General features: G+C 44.9%; 1 protein-coding gene across 4 annotated transcripts in view; it reads right to left on the reverse strand.

Annotated features, from left to right (window-relative positions):
- Nucleotides 1-23,386, reverse strand: part of P4HA2 (prolyl 4-hydroxylase subunit alpha 2) — a 182,933-nt gene that overhangs the window by 126,973 nt on the left and 32,574 nt on the right. For all 4 annotated transcript variants that reach the window (XM_077265959.1, XM_077265957.1, XM_077265958.1 and 1 more), the window contains exon 2: nt 9,608-9,718. In XM_077265959.1, the coding sequence (XP_077122074.1) occupies nt 9,608-9,692 (85 nt within the window). In that variant the 5' untranslated portion in view covers nt 9,693-9,718. The remainder of the gene's footprint in view (nt 1-9,607; nt 9,719-23,386) is intronic.

Consider the following 23,386-nt stretch of genomic DNA (forward strand, 5'->3'; position numbering starts at 1 on the left):
AAAGAGGCATAGATGCTCATGAGGAGAACATAATTTTACCTCTATACAAGTCACTAGTTCGACCACACTTAGATTACTGTGCACAGTTCTGGTCTCCGGTGTATAAGAAAGACATAGCTGAACTGGAGCGGGTGCAGAGAAGAGCGACCAAGGTTATTAGAGGACTGGGGGGTCTGCAATACCAAGATAGATTATTACACTTGGGGCTGTTTAGTTTGGAAAAACGAAGACTAAGGGGTGATCTTATTTTAATGTATAAATATATGAGGGGACAGACCTTTCTGATGATCTTTTTAATCATAGACCTGAGACAGGGACAAGGGGGCATCCTCTACGTCTGGAGGAAAGAAGGTTTAAGCATGATAACAGACGCGGATTCTTTACTGTAAGAGCAGTGAGACTATGGAACTCTCTGCCGTATGATGTTGTAATGAGTGATTCATTACTTAAATTTAAGAGGGGACTGGATGCCTTTCTTGAAAAGTATAATGTTACAGGGTATATACACTAGATTCCTTGATAGGGTGTTGATCCAGGGAACTAGTCTGATTGCCGTATGTGGAGTCGGGAAGGAATTTTTTTTCCCCAATGTGGAGCTTACTCTTTGCCACATGGGTTTTTTTTGCCTTCGTCTGGATCAACATGTTATGGCATGTTAGGTTAGGCTATGGGTTGAACTAGATGGGCTTAAAGTCTTCCTTCAACCTTAATAACTATGTAACTATGTAACTATGTAACATTGGAAATAAACATGTGTGTAACAAAACAATAGCAATAGTTTTCTGTGAGAAATACTTCATTTTCTGTAAAATATTTAGAATTGAGAGTCCTCAGTGGTTGATACCTTTTAATGGCTAACTGAAAAGATGGTAACAAATTGCAAGCTTTCGAGACTACACAGGTCTCTTCATCAGTCAGAATTTGCTTAAGGCCGGGATCACACACAGCGAGATACGGCCGAGTCTCGCAGGTTAAAACCAAGCTCTGGCATCGGCACTCCAGAGCGGAGTGTGCGGCCGCATAGCAATACATGGAGCTGCACGCTCCGCTTCGGAGTGCCGGTGCCAGAGCTTGTTTTTAACCTGCGAGTCTCGGCTGTATCTCACTGTAGTGTGACTCCAGCCTTAGTCTGTGCCTGATGTAGAGACCTGTGTAGTCTCGAAAGCCATTAAAAAGGTATCAACCACTAAGGACTCTCAATTCTAAATATTTTTCTATCTACTGGCTAACACGGTACCAAGATATATATCTTTCCTCATTCATTTTCTGTAACAATTTCAAGGGTGCCAACACTTTAGGCCATGACTGTATAGCATTTTTCAAATCACTGGTTTTGCAAAAAATTCAGTTTCAATACTAATCTATTTAATGTTACCGTATGTGGTCTGACAGCATGAATAGAACACTAAATGCGTAAACTAGATTAGTCTAGACTCAATTTACAAAAATATCCCAAAACCATACAATTTACAGTTGATTGTTGAGATATCGCGTGTCCACCTACAACTGTTGGGTTTATCCAACAAATTAATTTGCCTTACATAAAGACTAGGGGGCTATGCAGCCATGTTCACTAACAAAAAATATGCCATGTCTGCTCTTACCAAGGAAATTCTTATCATAGTGATGAGGGCCATTTTAGCTAGCTGTAAGGCTGTGTGCACACGTTGCAGATTTTTCGCGTTTTTTTTTTTCGCATTTTTTCGCTATAAAAAATGGATACATTATGCATCCCATCATTTAGAATGCATTCCGCTATTTTTTTGCACATGATGCGTTTTTTTCCGCGAAAGAGGGATTTTTGTGTACTCACCGTAAAATCCTTTACTCCGATCATTGGGGGACACAGACCGTGGGTGTTATGCTGCTTGCCACTAGGAGAACACTAAGTGATACAAAGAAAGTTAGCTCCTCCCCTGCAGTATATACCCTCCTGCTGGCCCTCAGCTAACCAGTTCGGTGCAAAAAGCAGTAGGAGATCAGTAACAACATATTAGCTTACAGCATGTCATATTATATATGAGAGTATAGCATATCGGATTATAAAAACAAGCATAAGCTAATACCAGGGTGGGAGCTGTGTCCCCCAATGATTGGCTCGGAGAAAAGGATTTTTCGGTGAGTACACAAAAATCCCTCTTTCTCCTTCGCATCATTGGGGGACACAGACCGTGGGACGTACCAAAGCAGTCCCTGGGTGGGGACAACGTCAGATCAGGCCCTGTGTAACTGCTACTTACAAGTGCGCCACCGCGGCCTGCAGAGTCCGCCTGCCCAGAGTCACATCTGTGGAAGTCTGGGAGTTATAATGCTTCAAGAATGCATGCGGACTGGACGAATCCGCAAGCTTGCAGGCATGTCTTGTCGACGCCTGGTGCCTAGGACCCACGATAGACAGGGAGATAGGCTGTCATCTAACACGGAAGGACTCCTGGATGGTGAAAGGAATACACCAGGCTAAATGGCCGATGAAGACGGCCAAACCCTTCCTGTAAACGTCAGGAAGCCTTCCTCTTGCCGTTAGGAAACCCAAGATACAGTGTCTAACCTTCGGAAGGACGCCGTCCTCAAGACGTACCTACTCAAAGCACTCGCTTCGTTCGGAATATGGGGAACTCATTCCATTTTGTGGACTGGTGCCAAAAGAGATGAGGGAAGAACTATGCCCTCATGACAGTAGTAATACAATACCACCTTGGTAACTAGGGACGGGGAAGGCCTGAGGACAACCTTGCCTTGAAGGAAAAAAAGTCTGAAAAGACCCGTTAGCACCGAAGACTCGTCAGGATGAGGATATCGCCGAGAAAAAAGGGGGCGACCTTCCCTAATAGAATAGATCCCAATGATCTAACGGTATGCAATAGGGAAGAACTACATGTGAAAACATCCTGCGAGGTGGTCCCTACTAGCAGTTTTGTTGCAGAAAGACAGAAAGCTATCAGCTTCGCAAGCGAACTGACGTGGACAGTGCGGATTTCCGAGGATCACTGGGGCCCTTTCTGCTTCTGAAAAGCTTTCGGAAGTGGAAACTGGTACCACGGAATAACCAGAGCATGCAGTGCGATGGCTCTTGGATCTCGAGGCCGAACAACAAACTCGAGTACACAGGCGATCAGTCAGTACGCCATCCGAACTACAACTGTAGAGCTCCAGTGAAGGCGGGTCTGATGGAAGACTTCCGGGTGAAGTTCCCACTCACTTGAGGTGAAACCCTGATGGCTAAATATGTTCGCAGCCCAGAGTTCTACTCCTGGGATATGTACTGCCAAGATCACCGAGTGATAGATCTCGGCCCATGATGCTTGAAGGTGGGTACTCGCTAGATGATTGACGTATGACACAGCCGTGGCGTTGTCCAATTGAAATCGGATGGGTTGACCCGCCATAAGGTAGTGGACCTACTATAGGACTACCTTTGAGATCTCCAGAGCAATGATCGGGAGAAGAGGACTGGCATTGGAAGTTACTAGTAACCATGGAACCGGGAGAAAAAACCCTGGATGAAGAAGGAGCTCAGAGACTATCGTCTGAAAGGCTGCTTGACTTGCTGAAAACTAACAGAGCGAAGGAAACTGCTTCCATTGTCGTCTCCGTTTTTTTTTTTTTTTTTTCGAACCCTCCCAGCAAATCGAATGAAATGAGGGGATGAGTGAGCAAGAGCGCGAGCTCCCTGTTGAAAAACCATGACCCTGTCTGGAGGGAAGTTTACCACCCTTCTGGAAGAGTACCGGATCATCCTCAAAAAGGATATCTGCTGGGCTGGAAATGAGAAGTTGCCTAAGTCTAGCCACCAGCCCAGGTGAGAGGGTATCACAAGTGATATAGACGACTTAGTGTAGTCCTGCAAGGGCAGGTAAACAGTCGGCCAAACCGGGCAGGACGGCCACGCCTCTAGGTGCAAGATGACAGCCGCCATGACCCTTGCGAACACTCTGGGTGCGGTAGCAAGGCCGAAGGACAAGGTCGTGACTTAAATGCTGTTCACGAATGGAAAAGCAAAGGAATTTTTGAAGAGGTTAGGCATCCCGAATGTCGATGGATGCCAGAAACTGCACCTTTTTTGTTGAAGTAATGGCTGAGCGGAGGAACTCCATTCGAAGAAGAAGAACCTTGTGAAAAAATTGTTAGAAGTTTGAGGTCCGGGATCGGTCCTACTTCTCGTTCCCCTTTTAGGAACCAAGATCCCTTAGATCTAGACTGTCCTGGACAACCCTTTCACTTTTGGTCGGGGCTGTAGGAACGTACGATCCTTCGTTAGTCTCCCGCTCAAAAATTTGATTGACCAGCTGAACTGTCTTCAGGAAAGGGGTACTGGTGTGAATCAAAGTAGTTAAGGTCTCCAGGCAGGAGACCGTTGCTCTAGCAATCCATGCGGCGGCTAGGGAGGGTAGAGGGCTGGACCCGTAGCCACAAAACGGAACAAACCAGATTTGCTATTTGACAGATCGTGGCATTTTTAATTGAGGACATATCGGGCAGGGATACTGGTAGGTAAACCACAGGAGATTGTACCCGGTTAATCTGCCGAGTGGCAGAATGCGCCGCTGCTTCCAGCAGGTCATTGCAGAGTTAAAAATTAGGAGCCTCGATCCACCATCCTCTTAACAGGGAAGTGGAGAGGGAACATTCGCCTTCTTGCATCTTCTGTTAAATAGTGGTGATGCAGAGGGGGGTGCTCAGACGCCCGAAAAAGGGTGCCTCTGTACATCCACAGAGTTCAGGTCTCCGGGTGGACAGGACAGGTTGTCTGGCGTTAGGCCTGGGTGCAGAAAAGGATACCTGGAAGCGACCTTCATGTGCCCGTCTGTTGATGGTGTGGGGAGACCGGCGCCCTTTAAAGTGCCTGTCACCCTTAAAAATCAGACCAGGCATAGCGTCCCACGTAGAGGCTTCTATCCAGTGAATCGCATATCCGGACTGGATGGCAAAAGCTCTACGAGGGAGTTTAGACTGAGGGAACTAGTTACACTAGGATAAACTTCAGCGGAAGAGGGCTCCTCATTTAAGACCAGTTTCGGATTGGTCATGTGCCTTTAAGACCAGGGAATACTGGTCGTGTGCCTTTAAGAGCAGGGAATACTGGTCGTGTGCCTTTAAGACCAGGGAATACTGGTCCCGTGCCCTTAAGACCAGGGAATACTGGTCCCGTGCCCTTAAGACCAGGGAGTACTGGTCCCGTGCCTTTAAGACCCGGGAATTCTGGTCACGCGCCTTTAAGACCAGGGAAATTCTGGTCACGCTCCTTTAAAAACAGGGAATACTGGTCACGCGCCTTTAAGACCAGGGAATACTGGTCACGTGCCTTTAAGACCAGGGAATACTGGTCACGTGCCCTTAAGACCAGGGAATACTGGTCACGTGCCCTTAAGACCAGGGAATACTGGTCACGTGCCCTTAAGACCAGGGAATACTGGTCACGTGCCCTTAAGACCAGGGAATACTGGTCACGTGCCCTTAAGACCAGGGAATACTGGTCACGTGCCCTTAAGACCAGGGAATACTGGTCACGTGCTCTTAAGACCAGGGAATACTGGTCACGTGCCCTTAAGACCAGGGAATACTGGTCACGTGCCTTTAAGACCAGGGAATACTGGTCACGTGCCTTTAAGACCAGGGAATACTGGTCACAAGCCTTTAAGACCAGAGAATACTGGTCACGTGCCTTTAAGACCAGAGAATACTGGTCACGTGCCTTTAAGAACAGGAATACTGGTCATGCGGGTTTAGGTAAAATCTCGCAGCGAGCGAGAAGCGCCAATTCAGGGGGCGAAGCCACAGGCACGACGTGGGCGGAGCCTCGAGACTTCCATGAATAGGCCCAAGCCGGGGCGTAAATTTCTGCAGCCGGCACCAGCGTAGAAGTGACGCCCGTTGCTTGAGAAAATTGAGCGCTTCCGTGCCAGGCGAAAAGCGCCAGGAAAAAAAGGCAGAGCCGCCTTAAGGCGCCACAGTGCGCTTCTGGGGTGCGGCCTACACATCGGCCGAAGCCGGGAGCTAAATTTTGTAGCCGGCTGGAGCGTTACCTCAAGGAGGTGGGCCACAGGGAAGCCTGAGACTGCCTGTGAATATCCCGCTGCAGAAACCCATCGCTGCCAGGATCCACTCACCAACGGTGCGCGTCCCGGCATGGAGCCGCCGCGGATGTCGGGTATTGCAGCGTGGATGGGCGTTACCTCAGGTGCAGAGATAGAGGGATAAACCTCAATCCATCATCCCTTTTGTTAGGGAGGTGGAGATCCGCTTTCACAGTGGTGGGACAGTGGGGGCTGCCCGGACCATGGAGAGGGGCTTCTGTACATCCACGAAGTTCAGCCCATCGGGACCGTGAAGGCACCTTCGCCCCTGAAGGGGATTTCAACTGCGGCCTAGTCCGGCTGAAAAAGCCGGGGACTAAATTTATGGAGCCTGCCGGTGGAGCGCGTCGGCGGGCCGCGCGCCGAATGATTGCTGCTGGCGTACCAGCCAGTGGCACCCCCAGGACCGCATCTTCCACGCAGGCAGCGTGAGGAAGAATGGCCTCCGAGAACTGCAGGGTGCCTCTCGTCCCAGACGAGAAGCGCCGATATAGGGGGCGGGGTTACGGCCGTGGGAGGGATCTGCCCACTGCGGCCTACTCCAGCTGATAAGCCGGGGACTAAATTTCCGGCCTGCCTGGCGATGCGCGGCTGCCGCAACGGAGCGACGCTAACCGCCGCAGTTCCCCAACCGCCGGCGCCTCTCCCCAGGGACTCTGCCGCAAGTACCGCCGGCGCCTGCCCCATAGAGGCCACTGCGGCCTACTCCGGCTGAAAAATCGGGGTCTAAATTTCTGGCCTGCCCGGCGGTGTGCGGCGGCACGGCCGCAAAGCGATCCGGAGCGCAGGAGGGGAACTCCTGATGTACTCACAGTCCGGTAATGCAGGTCCCCCTGTCCCTGCGCGCTCCATCCATCCTGTCATCCTCTTCTGTAATCCCTTTTGTGCAACGCCATGTGATGTGGGCCTTGTATGTCGGGCCCCCGGAGAGGAACATTAGAGCAGGCTCCAAGTACTCGCCGTCTTGCAGGGGGAAGGGAGATCGGGACCAAAGATGGAAACCCGTCGCCCCAGTAAAAATTGGCGTGCTCCAGCGTCGCAGGAGAGGGACGGGGAGGTATACTCGCCGTGCTTGCCTGTTGCTGGTTCGGGGGAGAGCGGGCCCTATAAAAGGGATCCGTCGCCCCCTTTCACTCCGTTGAATAAAAAATAAAAATGTACAGAAAAATAAAAATTAAAATAAGAAAGTTGGGGTCTGAAAACAGACCCAAGTGCCTCCTACAGACACTAAGCAAGAACTGGTTAGCTGAGGGCCAGCAGGAGGGTGTATACTGCAGGGGAGGAGCGAACTTTCTTTGTATCACTTAGTGTCCTCCTAGTGGCAAGCAGCATAACACCCACGGTCTGTGTCCCCCAATGAGGCGAAGGAGAAAAAAACGCATCGCAGTAAAAAACGCAGCATGTTCATTAATTTTGTGGATTTTTCACGTTTTTCCAGCTACTTAATGCATTGGGAAGCTCCAGAAAAAAAACACGCCAAAAAACTGTCAAAAACGCGCCAAAAACACATGCGGATTTCTTGCAGAAAATGTCCGGTTTTGCTCAGGAAATTTCTGCAAGAATTCCTAAACGTGTGCACATAGCCTAAGAGGCACTGCAAAAGCAGCTCCAAATCTGTGGAATTACCCATGATGTATAAAAATGCTACAATTAGTACGTTAAATGCTAAACAGTAACTGTGTACGACTACAATGCAATGTTTATCTAACTGCTAACTTATGAGTAACGGACATAAGTGTGATTTCTAAGAGAGGAACCGAAAACAGCACACACTTTATACCCAAGGCTAGACCGCCTGTATTTATGCCTCAGACCTGACCATCCATTTTCTACAATTAGAAATGGAGAACATATTTAAAAGACATTTAGTGTATGTGATCACGAAGTGTTTTTCAGGTCGATCTGCTCAGAAACCAGCCTGGAAAAAAAAAAATCCACCCTAAAACCGCTCAAAAGATAGAAAATATTCATTTCTTTGTCAAAACGGCTCACTATTCACACATGAATTCTTTTCATTGTTTTTTTTTTTTTATCTATGTTAGGTTTCCAAAGATACAAAACGGTTAAAAGAAATTACATGATCATTTTTCTGACCAAACTAAATAATGAGGTCTATAGGAAGCCCAAAAAAAGATGGCAGATGCCAGTCACCTTATGGAGAGGCTTAAAAAACTAGGAGTTTTATGAAGTGGGTTCCACTTAGCAGAGAAAAAAAAACTCATGTGTTTTGCCCGGATTTGAAAGACATTGTGTGCACACACCCTTAGGGAACCCAGGAGCTTTGTTGATTATTGCGGGAGAACGTGACATATCCACTTTTTTATTCAAACAGAGCTGGCAAGGAAGCATCAGCAGGTTATGGGGTTTCAGCATTATAACCAAATGGCTTAAGTTTATTGCAGTATGAACTCCTTTGAGTTGTCACTTATTTATTTTAGTAGCTTATATAGGGCTGTTTATTCCACAGAGCTTTACAGACATCATTATCACTGTCCCCATTGGGGCTCACAATCCAAATTCCCTATCGATACGTGTCACAGGTTTACTGTGACAGAGTGGGGCCAGAAAATCACAGTATCCGATTTCTTGTACTCCTGAACTGATTAGAAGCCTTTCACCTTTATACTAAACAGTGCAGATTTCTGCTAGCAGTGCAGGGGTTAATCTGTTCAGCTGAGAGCTCCTGGAAACTTTTCTGTTTTGATGGTCTCAGCTGTTCATTGTTGACCACTCCCCTCTGCTATATACTGTATATACTTGCCTCTGGTAATCAGGGATTACCAGTGTTAGTTTAGTACTGCCTGGTTCTGGAATTGGAGGTGTTGGTTGTTAGGAGGCATTTGGAGTGTTGTTCAGAAGACTGTTGCTTGGGGATTTGTCTGTGTGTATATCATCATCCTCTTCTATTTAGGTTTTCCTCCTTTTACTTCTGGTGTTCCACTCTGCAGTTTGTGAGTGCATATTTGCATGACTGGTATTCTCATGTATGTCTTCCCCTGTTAGTCTGGTTTGTGTATTCATATACACTGCTGCTCCCCACTTCCCTAAATAGGGGAGATTACATATAAGGACCGATTGAGGAGCTCAGTAAGGCACATGGCCCCGGCGTCATCACCATCAGAAGTAATCCAGGGAGCAGGGATAGCTAGGGCACCTCTAGCTTTGGGGACAGGGAAGGAGCCCCTAGCCCTGGGATTTCTGACAACTGTGACAATATGTCTTTGGAGTGTGGGAGGAAACCGGAGTACCCGGAGGAAACCCAAACACATACAAACTCCTTGCAAATGTTGTCCTTGGTGGGAATGCAGGACTCCAGCACTGCAAGGCAACTTTGCTAACCACTGAGCCACAGCGCTGCCCATTCGGTATCAAATAGACAAAAACAGCTGTAATTACGTAATTAGCGTAACAATCCCCAACAAATGACTTTCTCGCCAGTGAAACACTTTACTGGAGAATCACTTTTATAGTTACAAAGTCTGTTATTACAGAGTGCAAGCATGAATTGTAAAAATATGTAATAAAATACATACCTATTGATGTGAAAAATTCTGCATGTACCCGCCATTGATACAAGATGTTGGTGAGGAGCAACAAAATACCAAGTAAACTCTTCATCTTTGTATAAGACGACAAAATTCAATCTAAAGGCAAACAAAATAGTGACAAGAAAATTAAACATTTAATTTCCTTTTTAGATCAATGACGCAACAAAAGATGGCCACCACTAGTAAATTCATGATCAGATACCAAGTTATGGTATACGTTCACCATCCGAAGGCTAAAAGTCATCCGAGATAACAGCTGGTAATCAGGGCTGTGGAATCAGTGAGCCAAACCTCGGACTCCTCAATTCCCATGACTTCGACTCCACAGCACTGGTCACTACTGAGCATTTAAGTAAGAAGAAAATCCAGCTCCGGAGTAAAAAGTCATCAAATTTATTTCCACATATTTAAAATTCGGAAAAAGCTGCTTATAAATAGCTGCACAACTATTCCAATACCAACCTGGATGTTTTTTCTACCTTGAAAGACAAACAAATTTGTCTGAAATTTGACAGTAAAAAAAACATTTTTTCATGGAAAAAGAAACGCCACCACTGCCAGCACCAGTCCACACTAATGAATTCATGAACAAAAATTTTTCTGAACAAAACGGACTCTTATGCCTCATGGACTTACATACGGAAAACACAATATCACAGGACATTAATATGATTTCTTCTTTCAGAACTAAAAACCCTTCTTTTTATCCAGTCCACACTAGAACAGAATCCATGGATCGCTTTCAGGAAAATGTGGAAAGGGACATTCGCGATCTCCTTCTGAACTCTACCATCAGTTCCCCTAAACTCAAACTGACTAGAAAAGAACGAGACACTTTGGAAGAGATTAAAAATAAAAATGATCTAGTCATAAAAATGTCGGACAAAGGGGGATCTGTTGTCGTTATCAATAGATCTGATTATTTTGAGTCTATTCATAAAATGCTTTCTGAAAATGATACTTATATTCAATTGGATTCTGATCCCACTGCTGGGATGTAAAAGTATCATAGAGGATGGTTTACAACAGGTTTTTTTTTCTAAAGGACAGGCTGAATATTTGTATGTCGCAAATCCTAAAATACCATTCATGCATGCATTACCAAAAACGTATAAAAATGTTCATCCACCTCCCATGCGCCCCATAATTTCGGGTATAGGTTCTTATAGCGAGCATTTAGGGGAATGGGTGGATACTATTCTCTAACCATTAGCACAAAGAGTCCCGGAACACCTGAAAGACTCGAGATGTTCTAAGCATGCTAGATAATGTAACCTGGAACTCGCATTGGACATGGCTCACCTGCGATGTAGTTGCACTTTACACACCTATTCCACATAGAATTGCATTAGTGGCTGTACAATTTCATCTAAATAAGTATAGTAATTTAACTTATGACTTACAAATATTAATTGGGACAGTCTTATCCTTTTTATTATCTCACTAGCTGAAGAGCCCGGCGTTGCCTGGGCATAGTAAATATCTGTGGTTAGTTATAGCACCTCACTTCTCTTATTTTCCCATCACGCCTCTCATTTTCCCCATCACATCTTTCATTTTCCCCCTCACATCTCTCATTTTCTCCCTCACACCTCTCATTTTCCCCCTCACTCCTCTCATTCCCCCCTAACACTTGTCATTTCGACCTCACAACTGTCATTTTCCGATGACTCCACTATTTTCCCTCACTCCTCTCATTTTGCACTCACACCTTTTCATTTTCACCTCACACCTCTCATTTTCACCTCAGTATATACCTGTATGTCATCTCCCCTGTATATAGTATATACCTGCTGTGTGTCATCTCCCCTGTATATAGTATATACCTGTATGTAATCTCCTCCTGTATATAGTATATACCTGTGTGTCATCTCCTCCTGTATATAGTATATACCTGTATGTCATCTCCTCCTATACATAGCATATACCTGTATGTCATCTCCTCCTGTATATACTATATACCTGTAGGTAATCTGCTCCTGTATATAGTATATACCGTACCTGTGTGTCATCTCCTCCTGTATATAGTATATACCTGTATGTCATCTCCTCCTGTATGTAGTATGTACCTGTATGTCATCTCCTCCTCTATATAGTATATACCTGTGTGTCATCTCTCCTGTATATAGTATATATCTGTGTCATCTCTCCTGTATATAGTATATATCTGTGTGTCATCTCCTCCTGTACATAGTATATACCTGTGTGTCATCTCCCCTGTAAATAGTATATACCTGTGTGTCATCTCCTCCTGTATATAGTATATATCTGTATGTCATCTCCTCCTGTATTAGACCTCGTTCACACGTTATTTGGTCAGTATTTTTACCTCAGTATTTGTAAGCTAAATTGGAAGCCTGATAAATCCCCAGCCAACAGTAAGCCCACCCCCTGGCAGTATATATTAGCTCACACATACACATAATAGACTGGTCATGTGACTGACAGCTGCCGGATTCCTATATGGTACATTTGTTGCTCTTGTAGTTTGTCTGCTTATTAATCAGATTTTTATTTTTGAAGGATAATACCAGACTTGTGTGTGTTTTAGGGCGAGTTTCGTGTGTCAAGTTGTATGTGTTGAGTTGCGTGTGGCGACATGCATGTAGCGACTTTTGTGAGATGAGTTTTGTGTGGCGACATGCGTGTAGCAACTTTTTGTGTGTCGAGTTGCATGTGACAGGTTAGTGTAGCAAGTTGTGTGCAGCAAGTTTTGCGCATGGCGAGTTTTGCGCGTGGCGAGTTTTATGTGTGGTGCCTTTTGAGTATGTGCAAGTTTTGTGTGAGGCAACTTTTGCATGTGTTGCAACTTTTGTGCATGTGGCAATTTTTCCGCGTGTGCAAGTTTTGCGTGTGGCGAGTTTTCCATGAGGTGAGTTTTGCACGTGTGGCGAGTTTTGCATGTGGAGAGTTTTGCGCGTGGCGAGTTTTGAGCGGCAACTTTTGTGTTTCGACTTTTATGTGGCGAGGTTGGTGTATGTGTGGTGAAATGTGCGCTGAGGGTGGTATATGTGTTCGAGCACTTGGTAGTGTGTGGCGCATTTTGTGTGTGTTCATATCCCCGTGGTGGTATGGTGATTATCCCATGTCGGGGCCCCACCTTAGCAACTGTACAGTATATACTCTTTGGCGCCATCGCTCTCATTCTTTAAGTCCCCCTTGTTCACATCTGGCAGCTGTTAATTTGCCTCCAACACTTTTCCTTTCATTTTTTCCCCATTATGTAGATAGGGGCAAAATTGTTTGGTGAATTGGAAAGCGCGGGGTTAAAATTTCACCTCACAACATAGCTTTGACGCTCTCGGGGTCCAGACGTGTGACTGTGCAAAATTTTGTGCCTGTAGCTGCGACGCCTCCAACACTTTTCCTTTCACTTTTTCCCCATTATGTAGATAGGGGCAAAATTGTTTGGTGAATTGGAAAGCGCGGGGTTAAAATTTCACCTCACAACATAGCCTATGACGCTCTCGGGGTCCAGACGTGTGACTGTGCAAAATTTTGTGGCTGTAGCTGCGACGGTTCAGATGCCAATCCCGGACATACACACATACATACATACATACATTCAGCTTTATATATTAGATAACTACCGGTATTTTTTATTTGATAATAAATTTTTCATCCAAAGCAAGGGAGTTTCCATGGGGGCTAAATTCTCACCCTCAGTAGCAAATCTTGTAATGGCTTGGTGGGAGGAAATGTACATTTTTAGCGATAATAACCCTTTTTTTCAAGATATTGAATGGCATTTAAGATATATCGACGACCTATTAATGGTCTGAAAGGGCGATCAGAATTGCTTGGAACAATTTATTTTTTATATAAATAATAATCCATTCAATTTAAAATTTACTTATACTTTTGATACTTTTTCTATAAATTTTTTGGATTTATGTCTTCAGGGCTCTCCTGACACCATTATTCAAAGTAAAACATATCGCAAGCAAACCGCTGGCAATACTATACTACATGCACGCAGTTTTCATCCTCCTCACACCATTTATTCAATTCCTGTAGGAGAGGCATTACGAGCCAAAAGAAATTGTAATAATGAACTTGCTTTCACTCGGGAAAAAAACATTATTAAAAAACGTCTCAATAACAGGGCATATCCTAATTGGACCATAGATCGTGCTTTTTCCATTGCAGACAAAAAGACAAGATCAGGTCTAAGGCTAGTTTCACACTAGCGTTAACTGCAATACGTCGCAAATGCGTCGTTTTGCCGAAAATACGCATCCAGCAAAAGTTCTTGCTGGATAAGTTTTTTCGTCATAGACTAACATTAGCGACGCATTTGCGACGCATTGCAAAACGTCGCGTCCGTTTTGCGACGCTTGGGCGTGTGGTAGCAGACCGTCGGGAGAAAAAAACGTTACATGTAACGTTTTTTGCTCCCGACGGTCCGCTTTTTCCGACCGCGCATGCGCGGCCGGAACTCCGCCCCCACCTCCCCGCACTTCCCCGCACATCACAATGGGGCAGCGGATGCGTGGGAAAAATGCATCCGCTGCCCCCGTTGTGCGGCGGAGACCACGCTAGCGTCGGGAACGGCGGCCCGACGCACAGCGACGGGTTGTTCCCGACGCTAGTGTGAAAGTAGCCTTATACAAACTACTGATGTCTATGATGAACAGAAAAAATCAGAATTGCCTGTTGAACAGCCAGTGTTAGTACTTACATATACCGTATATACTTGAGTATAAGCCGAGATTTTCAGCCCATTTTTTGGGGCTGAAAGTCCCCCTCTCGGCTTATACGCGAGTCATACCCAGGGGTCGGCAGGGGAGGGGAGGGGGCGGGGGCTATCTAATTATACTCACCTACTGCTGGCGCGGTCCCTGTGCGTCCCTGCTTCTTCCAGCGCTGCGTAGTCTTCCTGTACTGAGCGGTCACATAGAGGTGGAGCCGCATATTCATTTCGGTAATGAGCGGTAACTGTGACCGCTCAATACAGGAAGAAGATGCAGCGCTGGAAGAAGCAGGGACTGCACAGCGCCAGCAGTAGGTGAGTATACAGCGCTGCGCAGCGCGATATTTACCGCTCCTCGTTCCGGTGCGGCTCCGTCATCAGCGTCCTCTGGCTGTGACGCTCAGGTCAGACAGATTTAGAGAACATTTAAGATAAATGACGTAGTCAGTGCGCACCCTCTGCTGAACGTCAGTGCTAAAGACGGAGCCGCACGAGGAGCAAGTAAATATTTAAAGTGCCGGGGGTCCTGAGCGAAGAGAAGGGAGTATGTGATTTTTTTTTATTGCAGCAAAAGCATATGGGGCGGTGACTGTACGGAGCATCTGTATGGGGCCATAACGATTGTGCAGCACTATAAGGGGCAGTGACTGTACGGAGCATCTTATGGGGCCATAACGATTGTGCAGCATTATAAGGGGCAGTGACTGTAAGGAGCATCTGTATGGCCATAACGATTGTGCAGCATTATAAGGGGCAGTGACTGTACGGAGCATCTTCTGGGGCCATAACGATTGTGCAGCACTATAAGGGGCAGTGTCTGTACGGAGCATCTTATGGGGCCATAACGCTTGTGCAGCATTATAAGGGGCAAGTATCTGTATAGAGCATCTTATGGGGCCATAACGTTTGTGCAGCACTATAAGGGGCAGTGACTGTACGGAGGATCTGTATGGGGCCATAACGTTTGTGCAGCACTATAAGGGGCAGTGACTGTACGGAGCATCTGTATGGGGCCATAACGTTTGTGCAGCACTATAAGGGGCAGTGACTGTACGGAGTATCTTATGGGGCCATAACGATTGTGCAGCACTATATGGGGCAGTGACTGTACGGAGCATCTGTATGGGGCCATAACGATTGTGCAGCACTATAAGGGGCAGTGACTGTACGGAGCATCTTATGGGGCCATAACGTTTGTGCAGCATTATATGGGGCAAGTGTCTGTACGGAGCATCTTATGGGGCCCTTATTACCCTTTATGCAGGATTATATGGGGCATATTTTAATATGGAGCATCTAATGTGGCCCATCAAACTTTATGGAGCATTATATGGGGCTCCTGATTCAATATGGATATTCAAAAACACTTAACCTACTGATGTCTCAATTAAATTTTACTTTTATTGGTATCTATTTTTACTTTTGAAATTTACCGGTAGCTGCTGCATTTTCCACCTAGGCTTATACTCGAGTCATTAAGTTTTCCCAGTTTTTTGTGGCAAAATTAGGGGGGTCAGCTTATACTTGGGTCGGCTTATACTCGAGTATATAAGGTTTTTTCAGATGTGGTTCACACCCTTGTAAGACATGCGTATATGCTAAAAAAAACGCAGGTTTTCAATGTTCTAGCAATCTAAAAATTTTTCCGATAAAAAGTTTCTTAAATTGCAACTCCGACCATGTAGTTTACATTATTGAATGTCTGGAATGCAAACTCCTATATGTTGGATCGACAATAAGGAAACTAAAAGACAGATTTAGGGAACATTTATTGGACATTGTCCAACCAACATTACATCATGTGTCAAATGTATCAAGACATTTTATTAACAAACATGACAGACATACAAGTCATTTAAAGGTCTATGCGATAGAACAAATGTATAAAAATATACGAGGAGGTGACAGAGAAAGCAAATTACGTGACAGAGAGGCTTTCTGGATTTATCTATTGAACACCAGAGTGCCTACAGGGTTAAATCTTAGAAAAGAGATGATGTTGCACTATTAATATCTTATTATTGTTTTTTGTATTTTTTTTTTTCTTTCAGGTTGGTAATTACAATTAGCTGTGCGGTATTCTTGATATGTGCATATAAATTGTGTTTGATGATTTTGGTGTTTCTTACCTGTCCTAAGGTCACAGGTTCTAGATAGCCAATGGGATTTGTTAAGGCGGAGTTAATTATTTTCATTGCTATTCACCTGTTAAATTTGTTTTTATATGACTTGCTGGGCTATTCAAGTTTATGCTGTGGACAAAGAGCACCATGTGTGCTCGAAACACATTCAGCTAACTTATGGCTTCTTTTCTGGAATAGTTGTGCAGCTATTTGTAAGCAGCTTTTTCCGAATTTTAAATACCGTATATACTCGAGTATAAGCCGACCCGAGTATAAGCCGACCCCCCTAATTTTGCCACAAAAAACTGGGAAAACTTATTGACTCGAGTATAAGCCTAGGGTGGAAAATGCAGCAGGTACCGGTGAATTTCAAAATTAAAAATAGATACTCCATACCATTCATTATGGCCCCATAGATGCTCCACATAAAGCTGTGCCACATATAATGCTCTGCACCGTTCATTATGGCCCCATAGATGCTCCACATAAAGCTGTGCCACATATAATGCTCTGCACTGTTCATTATGGCCCCATAGATGCTCCACATAAAGCTGTGCCATATATACAATGCTCTGCACCGTTGCCCCATAGCTGTGCCATATAGTGCTCTGCACCATTGCCCCATAGCTGTGCCATATAGTGCTCTGCAACATTGCCCCATAGCTGTGCCATATATATAGTGCTCTGCAACATTGTCCCATAGCTGTGCCATATATATAATGCTCTGCACCATTGCCCCATAGCTGTGCCATATAGTGCTCTGCACCGTTGCCCCATAGCTGTGCCATATATATAATGCTCTGCACCATTGCCCCATAGCTGTGCCATATAGTGCTCTGCACCGTTGCCCCATAGCTGTGCCATATAGTGCTCTGCACCATTGCCCCATAGCTGTGCCATATAGTGCTCTGCACCGTTGCCCCATAGCTGTGCCATATAGTGCTCTGCACCATTGCCCCATAGCTCTGCAATATAGTGCTCTGCACCGTTGCCCCATAGCTGTGCCATATAGTGCTCTGCACCGTTGCCCCATAGATAGCTGTGCCATATAGTGCTCTGCACCGTTGCCCCATAGATAGCTGTGCCATATAGTGCTCTGCACCGTTGCCCCATAGCTGTGCCATATAGTGCTCTGCACCATTGTCCCATAGCTGTGCCATATAGTGCTCTGCACCATTGCCCCATAGCTGTGCCATATAGTGCTCTGCACCGTTGCCCCATAGCTGTGCCATATAGTGCTCTGCACCGTTGCCCCATAGCTGTGCCATATATATAGTGCTCTGCACCGTTGCCCCATAGCTGTGCCATATAGTGCTCTGCACCGTTGCCCCATAGCTGTGCCATATATATAATGCTCTGCACCGTTGCCCCATAGCTGTGCCATATAGTGCTCTGCACCGTTGCCCCATAGCTGTGCCATATAGTGCTCTGCACCGTTGCCCCATAGCTGTGCCATATAGTGCTCTGCACCGTTGCCCCATAGCTGTGCCATATAGTGCTCTGCACCGTTACCCCATAGCTGTGCCATATAGTGCTCTGCACCGTTGCCCCATAGCTGTGCCATATAGTGCTCTGCACCGTTGCCCCATAGCTGTGCCATATAGTGCTCTGCACCGTTGCCCCATAGCTGTGCCATATAGTGCTCTGCACCGTTGCCCCATAGCTGTGCCATATAGTGCTCTGCACCATTGCCCCATAGCTGTGCCATATAGTGCTCTGCACCATTGCCCCATAGCTGTGCCATATAGTGCTCTGCACCGTTGCCCCATAGCTGTGCCATATAGTGCTCTGCACCGTTGCCCCATAGCTGTGCCATATAGTGCTCTGCACCGTTGCCCCATAGCTGTGCCATATAGTGCTCTGCACCATTGCCCCATAGCTGTGCCATATAGTGCTCTGCACCGTCCATTATTGCCCCATAGCTGTTGCTGCTGCTGCAATTAAAAAAAAAAAAAAAAAAACATACTCACCTGTCTTGCTTGCAGCTCCTCGGCGCCATCTTCCCGGCGTCTCCCTGCAGTGACTGATCAGGCAGAGGGCGGCGCGCACACTATATGCGTCATCGCGCCCTCTGACCTGCACAGTCAGTGCGGAGAGACGCCGGGAAGATGGCGCGACGCCCGGCGTGTGGAACGAGGACAGGTGAATATGCGATACTTACCTGCTCCCGGCGTCCCGCTCCTTCCCCCGGACAGCTGGTCTTCGGTGCCGCAGCCTCTTCCTCTATCAGCGGTCACCGGCACCGCTGATTAGAGAAATGAATTATGCGGCTCCGCCCCTATGGGAGGTGGAGCAGCCTATTCATTTCTCTAATGAGCGGTCCCACGTGACCGCTCAGGGGAAGAGGCTGCGGCACCGAAGACAGTGTGACAGGCAGGGGGAGCGACAGGAACGCCGGGACTAGGTGAGTATATGACAGTGCTCACCCGCCGACCCCACCACCGATCATGACTCGAGTATAAGCCGAAAAATTTGGGCTGAAAATCTCGGCTTATACTCGAGTATATACGGTATGTGGAAATAAATTTGATGACTTTTTACTCCGGACCTGGATTTTCTTCTTACTTACCTGGCAGAGGACGTTGGGCGGTGGCGTTTTCCTTGCTCGGATGTTTTTGTGGAATTTCATGGATTTGCTGATGGGGGTGAGCTGAAACATAACTTTTTTTACTGTTCACTACTGAGCATTTACAGTACAGACTCATCTCAACTAAAAGCCCAGATCCTTAGATCAGGAACAGATATAGGACATTTCGTACCTTTCCCCAAATTCTTACGAAAACATTTACAGCACATCCTGCATTTAACTACTGAACCCAATTTATTACATATTTTAGGGGTTGAAATCAGTCCATTTTATTCTGACTTCACCAAAATGGACACTGACTCCACGACTCCAACTCTACAGCCCTGCTGGCAACGTAAACATTTAGTAGCAAAAATCTTCAACTCCTCTTGGCACTATTCTGATTGATTATGCCCAATATTCCTGCATTATCTACAATGCCATTGACAAAATATTACTAATTACTATACATTCCATTGTAGAACAATAAAATGCATTTGATGTGTACAGGTCCTTTGTACTATGTATAAATGTAGAATATGTGAAAACTATCACAAGGGCAGAGTGTAAGAAGAGTATTAGCAGGAAAAATGGATAATATTCTGCAGCATTTAATATGTTATATATGATCTGAGGAAAAAAGAAAAGCAACCAAAACAACCAAGGGAATAGCTGGCACCGAAGAGGAGCCAAGTTCCATAGAAAAGGCTGACTAAATTACTTGTCCTGTTATGTTAGTGTGGGTTGGCAGACAGACTGGCATGATATGCCCTTCTTTTAGCACGGAAATGCCCATTAGTTCAATGAACAAGGCAATTCTCATTACTAAGCATGTATTCGCTATATCTACAGTCACACAGGAGGGATGCATCATGAGCATTGCTGCCCCAGGAGACACATTCTCTCTCTATCAGACTTAACGTGTCAGAACAAATACATCCTGCACAGCAGATGAGTAAGCGGGAGGCTGGCCAGGATGGCGGAGCCATCACTCTCATCTAAAACAGTTGGAAGACACATGGCACATAGACCCAGTAACACATTGATTAGCAGATTAGCTTTCCTAGAAAACTAAGCACACAAATGTTTACTGCCAGAGGAGATATAATGAGAAAATATAGATTGGGCCAGAATCCCAAGCATCACGGCTTACTTAATCTGAAACTGTATAGGAAAGGGGCACAATACCCCAGAAGACATTTGCAATCTGTCAGCCTGACGAAGGTCCAGATTGTGAATCGAAACATCACATGAAATTTTTTTGTGGATTGCACACAAATAGTCTCGTCTAATAGAGTGGACATAGAGTGTCCTTACTAAATCCATTTTCATTGGAAGCACCCAACAACCATGAAAAAAACTCCAATACAGAGGATTAACTGACGCTCATCAGCATCTACTTTTTGGTGTTTCGACAGGAAATGATCCTCCTAATCCTGTTTATGTATAATATATATATATGTATAACATATATATGTATATGTATCTCCCCTCCTGTGTAAATGTGTAAGGGTAGACAAGGTTCTGTTGGAGAGTCTAAGAGGTTGCTCTAGACCCAATTCATATTTTTTAAAGTGGACGTATAATCATAAGAAATTACAAAAAAAAAAAATATATATATATATATATCTCAAAATTAACTTATTTGCTAATTACAGTTTGGAAATGATCAAGAGAAAAGGTCATTACCATATTGTAAAATGATGCTAATATTTTCAGACCCAGCTGGGAGTAAACTAGTTCTGCTGCTCCTACTTTTCCCTTGGGTGTAAGTTAACCACAGGGCCAAGTAGACTGATCTCATTCTCAATGAATGCATCTCTAAGAAATGCTTGGCTCATTGAAGTCAGCGTCTGAATTCTCCTAAAAAATGTACCGAGAAATAAGGGAAATCCTAACTCAATCTAGACAGAGCTATTTTACCCTGCATGTGGCATATACAGCGCATTATAACAGTGCCTTGTCCCATTCATGACTGGCTTACTTCAGGAGGTTGATAAAGTTCAACAAGTAGAACACAGACACTTTATAGGAGAGTTCCCCTCCCCCTATATACACATACTTTCTGCTCAAAAAGACCTGGAATGCTAGAAATGCCCTAAAAGAAGTTAGGATTTCACTGGGGAACCACAGCTTTGTTACATGGTAATAATGCCCTTGCTCATTTCATCCTTCCATCTTCTGTAGATGCATCAGACATAATGTGCTGTTACTCATGAGATGTACAGCTACTTGTATAGAACAGGATCAACACTAAGATGGAAAAGACAAAGTAATGGAAATCATATGGTAGATAGACATGTTAATGATATGCAAATAATGAAAAATATGCAAATAACATTTTCTAAACATCGTGACTTATTCTGTATCGATTGTGAGCCCCACGTGCAGCAATACATGATGCCTCGGCATGATCTTAGTGACATTATTAATGGCTGTCTGAGAAATGTCCAGCCACACTCAATGCTCAAGAAAGATGATCAAGATCTGCTGCTGGCAGCTTTCTTTGCAATTACCGAACAATTTCCATGTTGAAGACAAGTCCTGAGACATTGCAGGCCATGGTAGCATATTTAGGATATGCAGGGTACTAATAGAACACAAGCAACATGCATCATGGCATATTCATGTGGAAAAACAGGGCCTGGCACACTTTGCAGATGAATCTACCAATTTTATTTTAACGGCTTAATGTGCAGCAATTTGTAAAGAAGCAAGGATCCCTTTTTTGTGTAAGCTTAAGGGTGTATCAAACCCAAAGTGAAACTCCTTGCAGCTCATACCCCCTTCATGACCCAGCCTATTTTGACCTTAATGACCTGGCCGTTTTTTTGCAATTCTGACCAGTGTCCCTTTATGAGGTAATAACTCAGGAACGCTTCAACTTATCCTAGCGATTCTGAGATTGTTTTTTCGTGACATATTGGGCTTCATGTTAGTGGTAAATTTAGGTCGATAATTTCTGAGTTTATTTGTGAAAAAAACGGAAATTTGGCTAAAATTTTGAAAATTTTGCAATTTTCACATTTTGAATTCTTATTCTGTTAAACCAGAGAGTTATGTGACACAAAATAGTTAATAAATAACATTTCCCACATGTCTACATTACATCAGCACAATTTTGGAAACAAATTTTTTTTTTGCTAGGAAGTTAGAAGGGTTAAAATTTGACCAGTGATTTCTCATTTTTACAACAAAATTTACAAAACCATTTTTTTTAGGGACCACCTCACATTTGAAGTCAGTTTGAGGGTTCGATATGGCTGAAAATACCCAAAAGTGACACCATTCTAAAAACTGCACCCCTCAAGGTGCTCAAAACCACATTCAAGAAGTTTATTAACCCTTCAGGTGTTTCACAGCAGCAGAAGCAACATGGAAGTAAGGGCTTGTTCACACGATCCTTTTTTCGCTGCGGATCCGCAGACGTTTTCCATGCAGGGTACAGTACAATGTTACCCTATGGAAAACGAAATCCGATGTGCCCACTATCCTTTTTTCGGCTTGAAAATCAGCGCGGATTTTCAGCGGAAAAAAATAAGTACCATGTCAATTCTGTCTGCGAATTCCGTAGGGGGTTTCCACCTGCACCAATAGGAAAATGCAGCTGGAAACCCGCAGTGGAATCCGCAGTAGAAAAAGGATTGAAAACCGCAGTGAAAACCACCGCAGGTTTTGCACTGCGGTTTTCACAAATCAGGACCTGAAAAATCCGCAGCGAAAAAAGGATCGTGTGAACAAGCCCTAAAAAATGAACATTTAACTTTTTAGTCACAAAAATGATCTTTTAGCAACAATTTTTTTATTTTCCCAAGGGTAAAAGGAGAAACTGGACAACGAACTTTGTTGTCCAATTTGTCCTGAGTACGCTGATACCTCATATGTGGGGGTAAACCACTGTTTGGGCGCACGGCAGGGCTCGGAAGGGAAGGAGCGCCATTTGACTTTTTGAATGAAAAATTGTCTCCATCGCTAGCGGACACCATGTCACGTTTGGAGAGCCCCTGTGTGCCTAAACATTGGAGCTCCCCCACAAGTGACCCCATTTTGGAAACTAGACCCCCCAAGGAACTTATCTAGAAGCATAGTGAGCACTTTAAACCCTCAGGTGCTTCACAAATTGATCCGTAAAAATGAAAAAGTACTTTTTTTTCACACAAAATTTCTTTTAGCCTCAATTTTTTCATTTTTACATGGGCAATAGTATAAAATGGATCCTAAAATTTGTTGGGCAATTTCTCCTGAGTACGCCGATACCTCATATATGGGGGTAAACCACTGTTTGGGTGCACGGCAAGGCTCGGAAGGGTAGGCGCGCCATTTGACTTTTTGAATGGAAAATTAGCTCCAATCGTTAGCAGACACCATGTCGCGTTTGGAGA

This window comes from Ranitomeya variabilis, chromosome 5, assembly GCF_051348905.1.
Source record: "Ranitomeya variabilis isolate aRanVar5 chromosome 5, aRanVar5.hap1, whole genome shotgun sequence".
In the NCBI taxonomy this organism is placed as follows: domain Eukaryota; kingdom Metazoa; phylum Chordata; class Amphibia; order Anura; family Dendrobatidae; genus Ranitomeya; species Ranitomeya variabilis.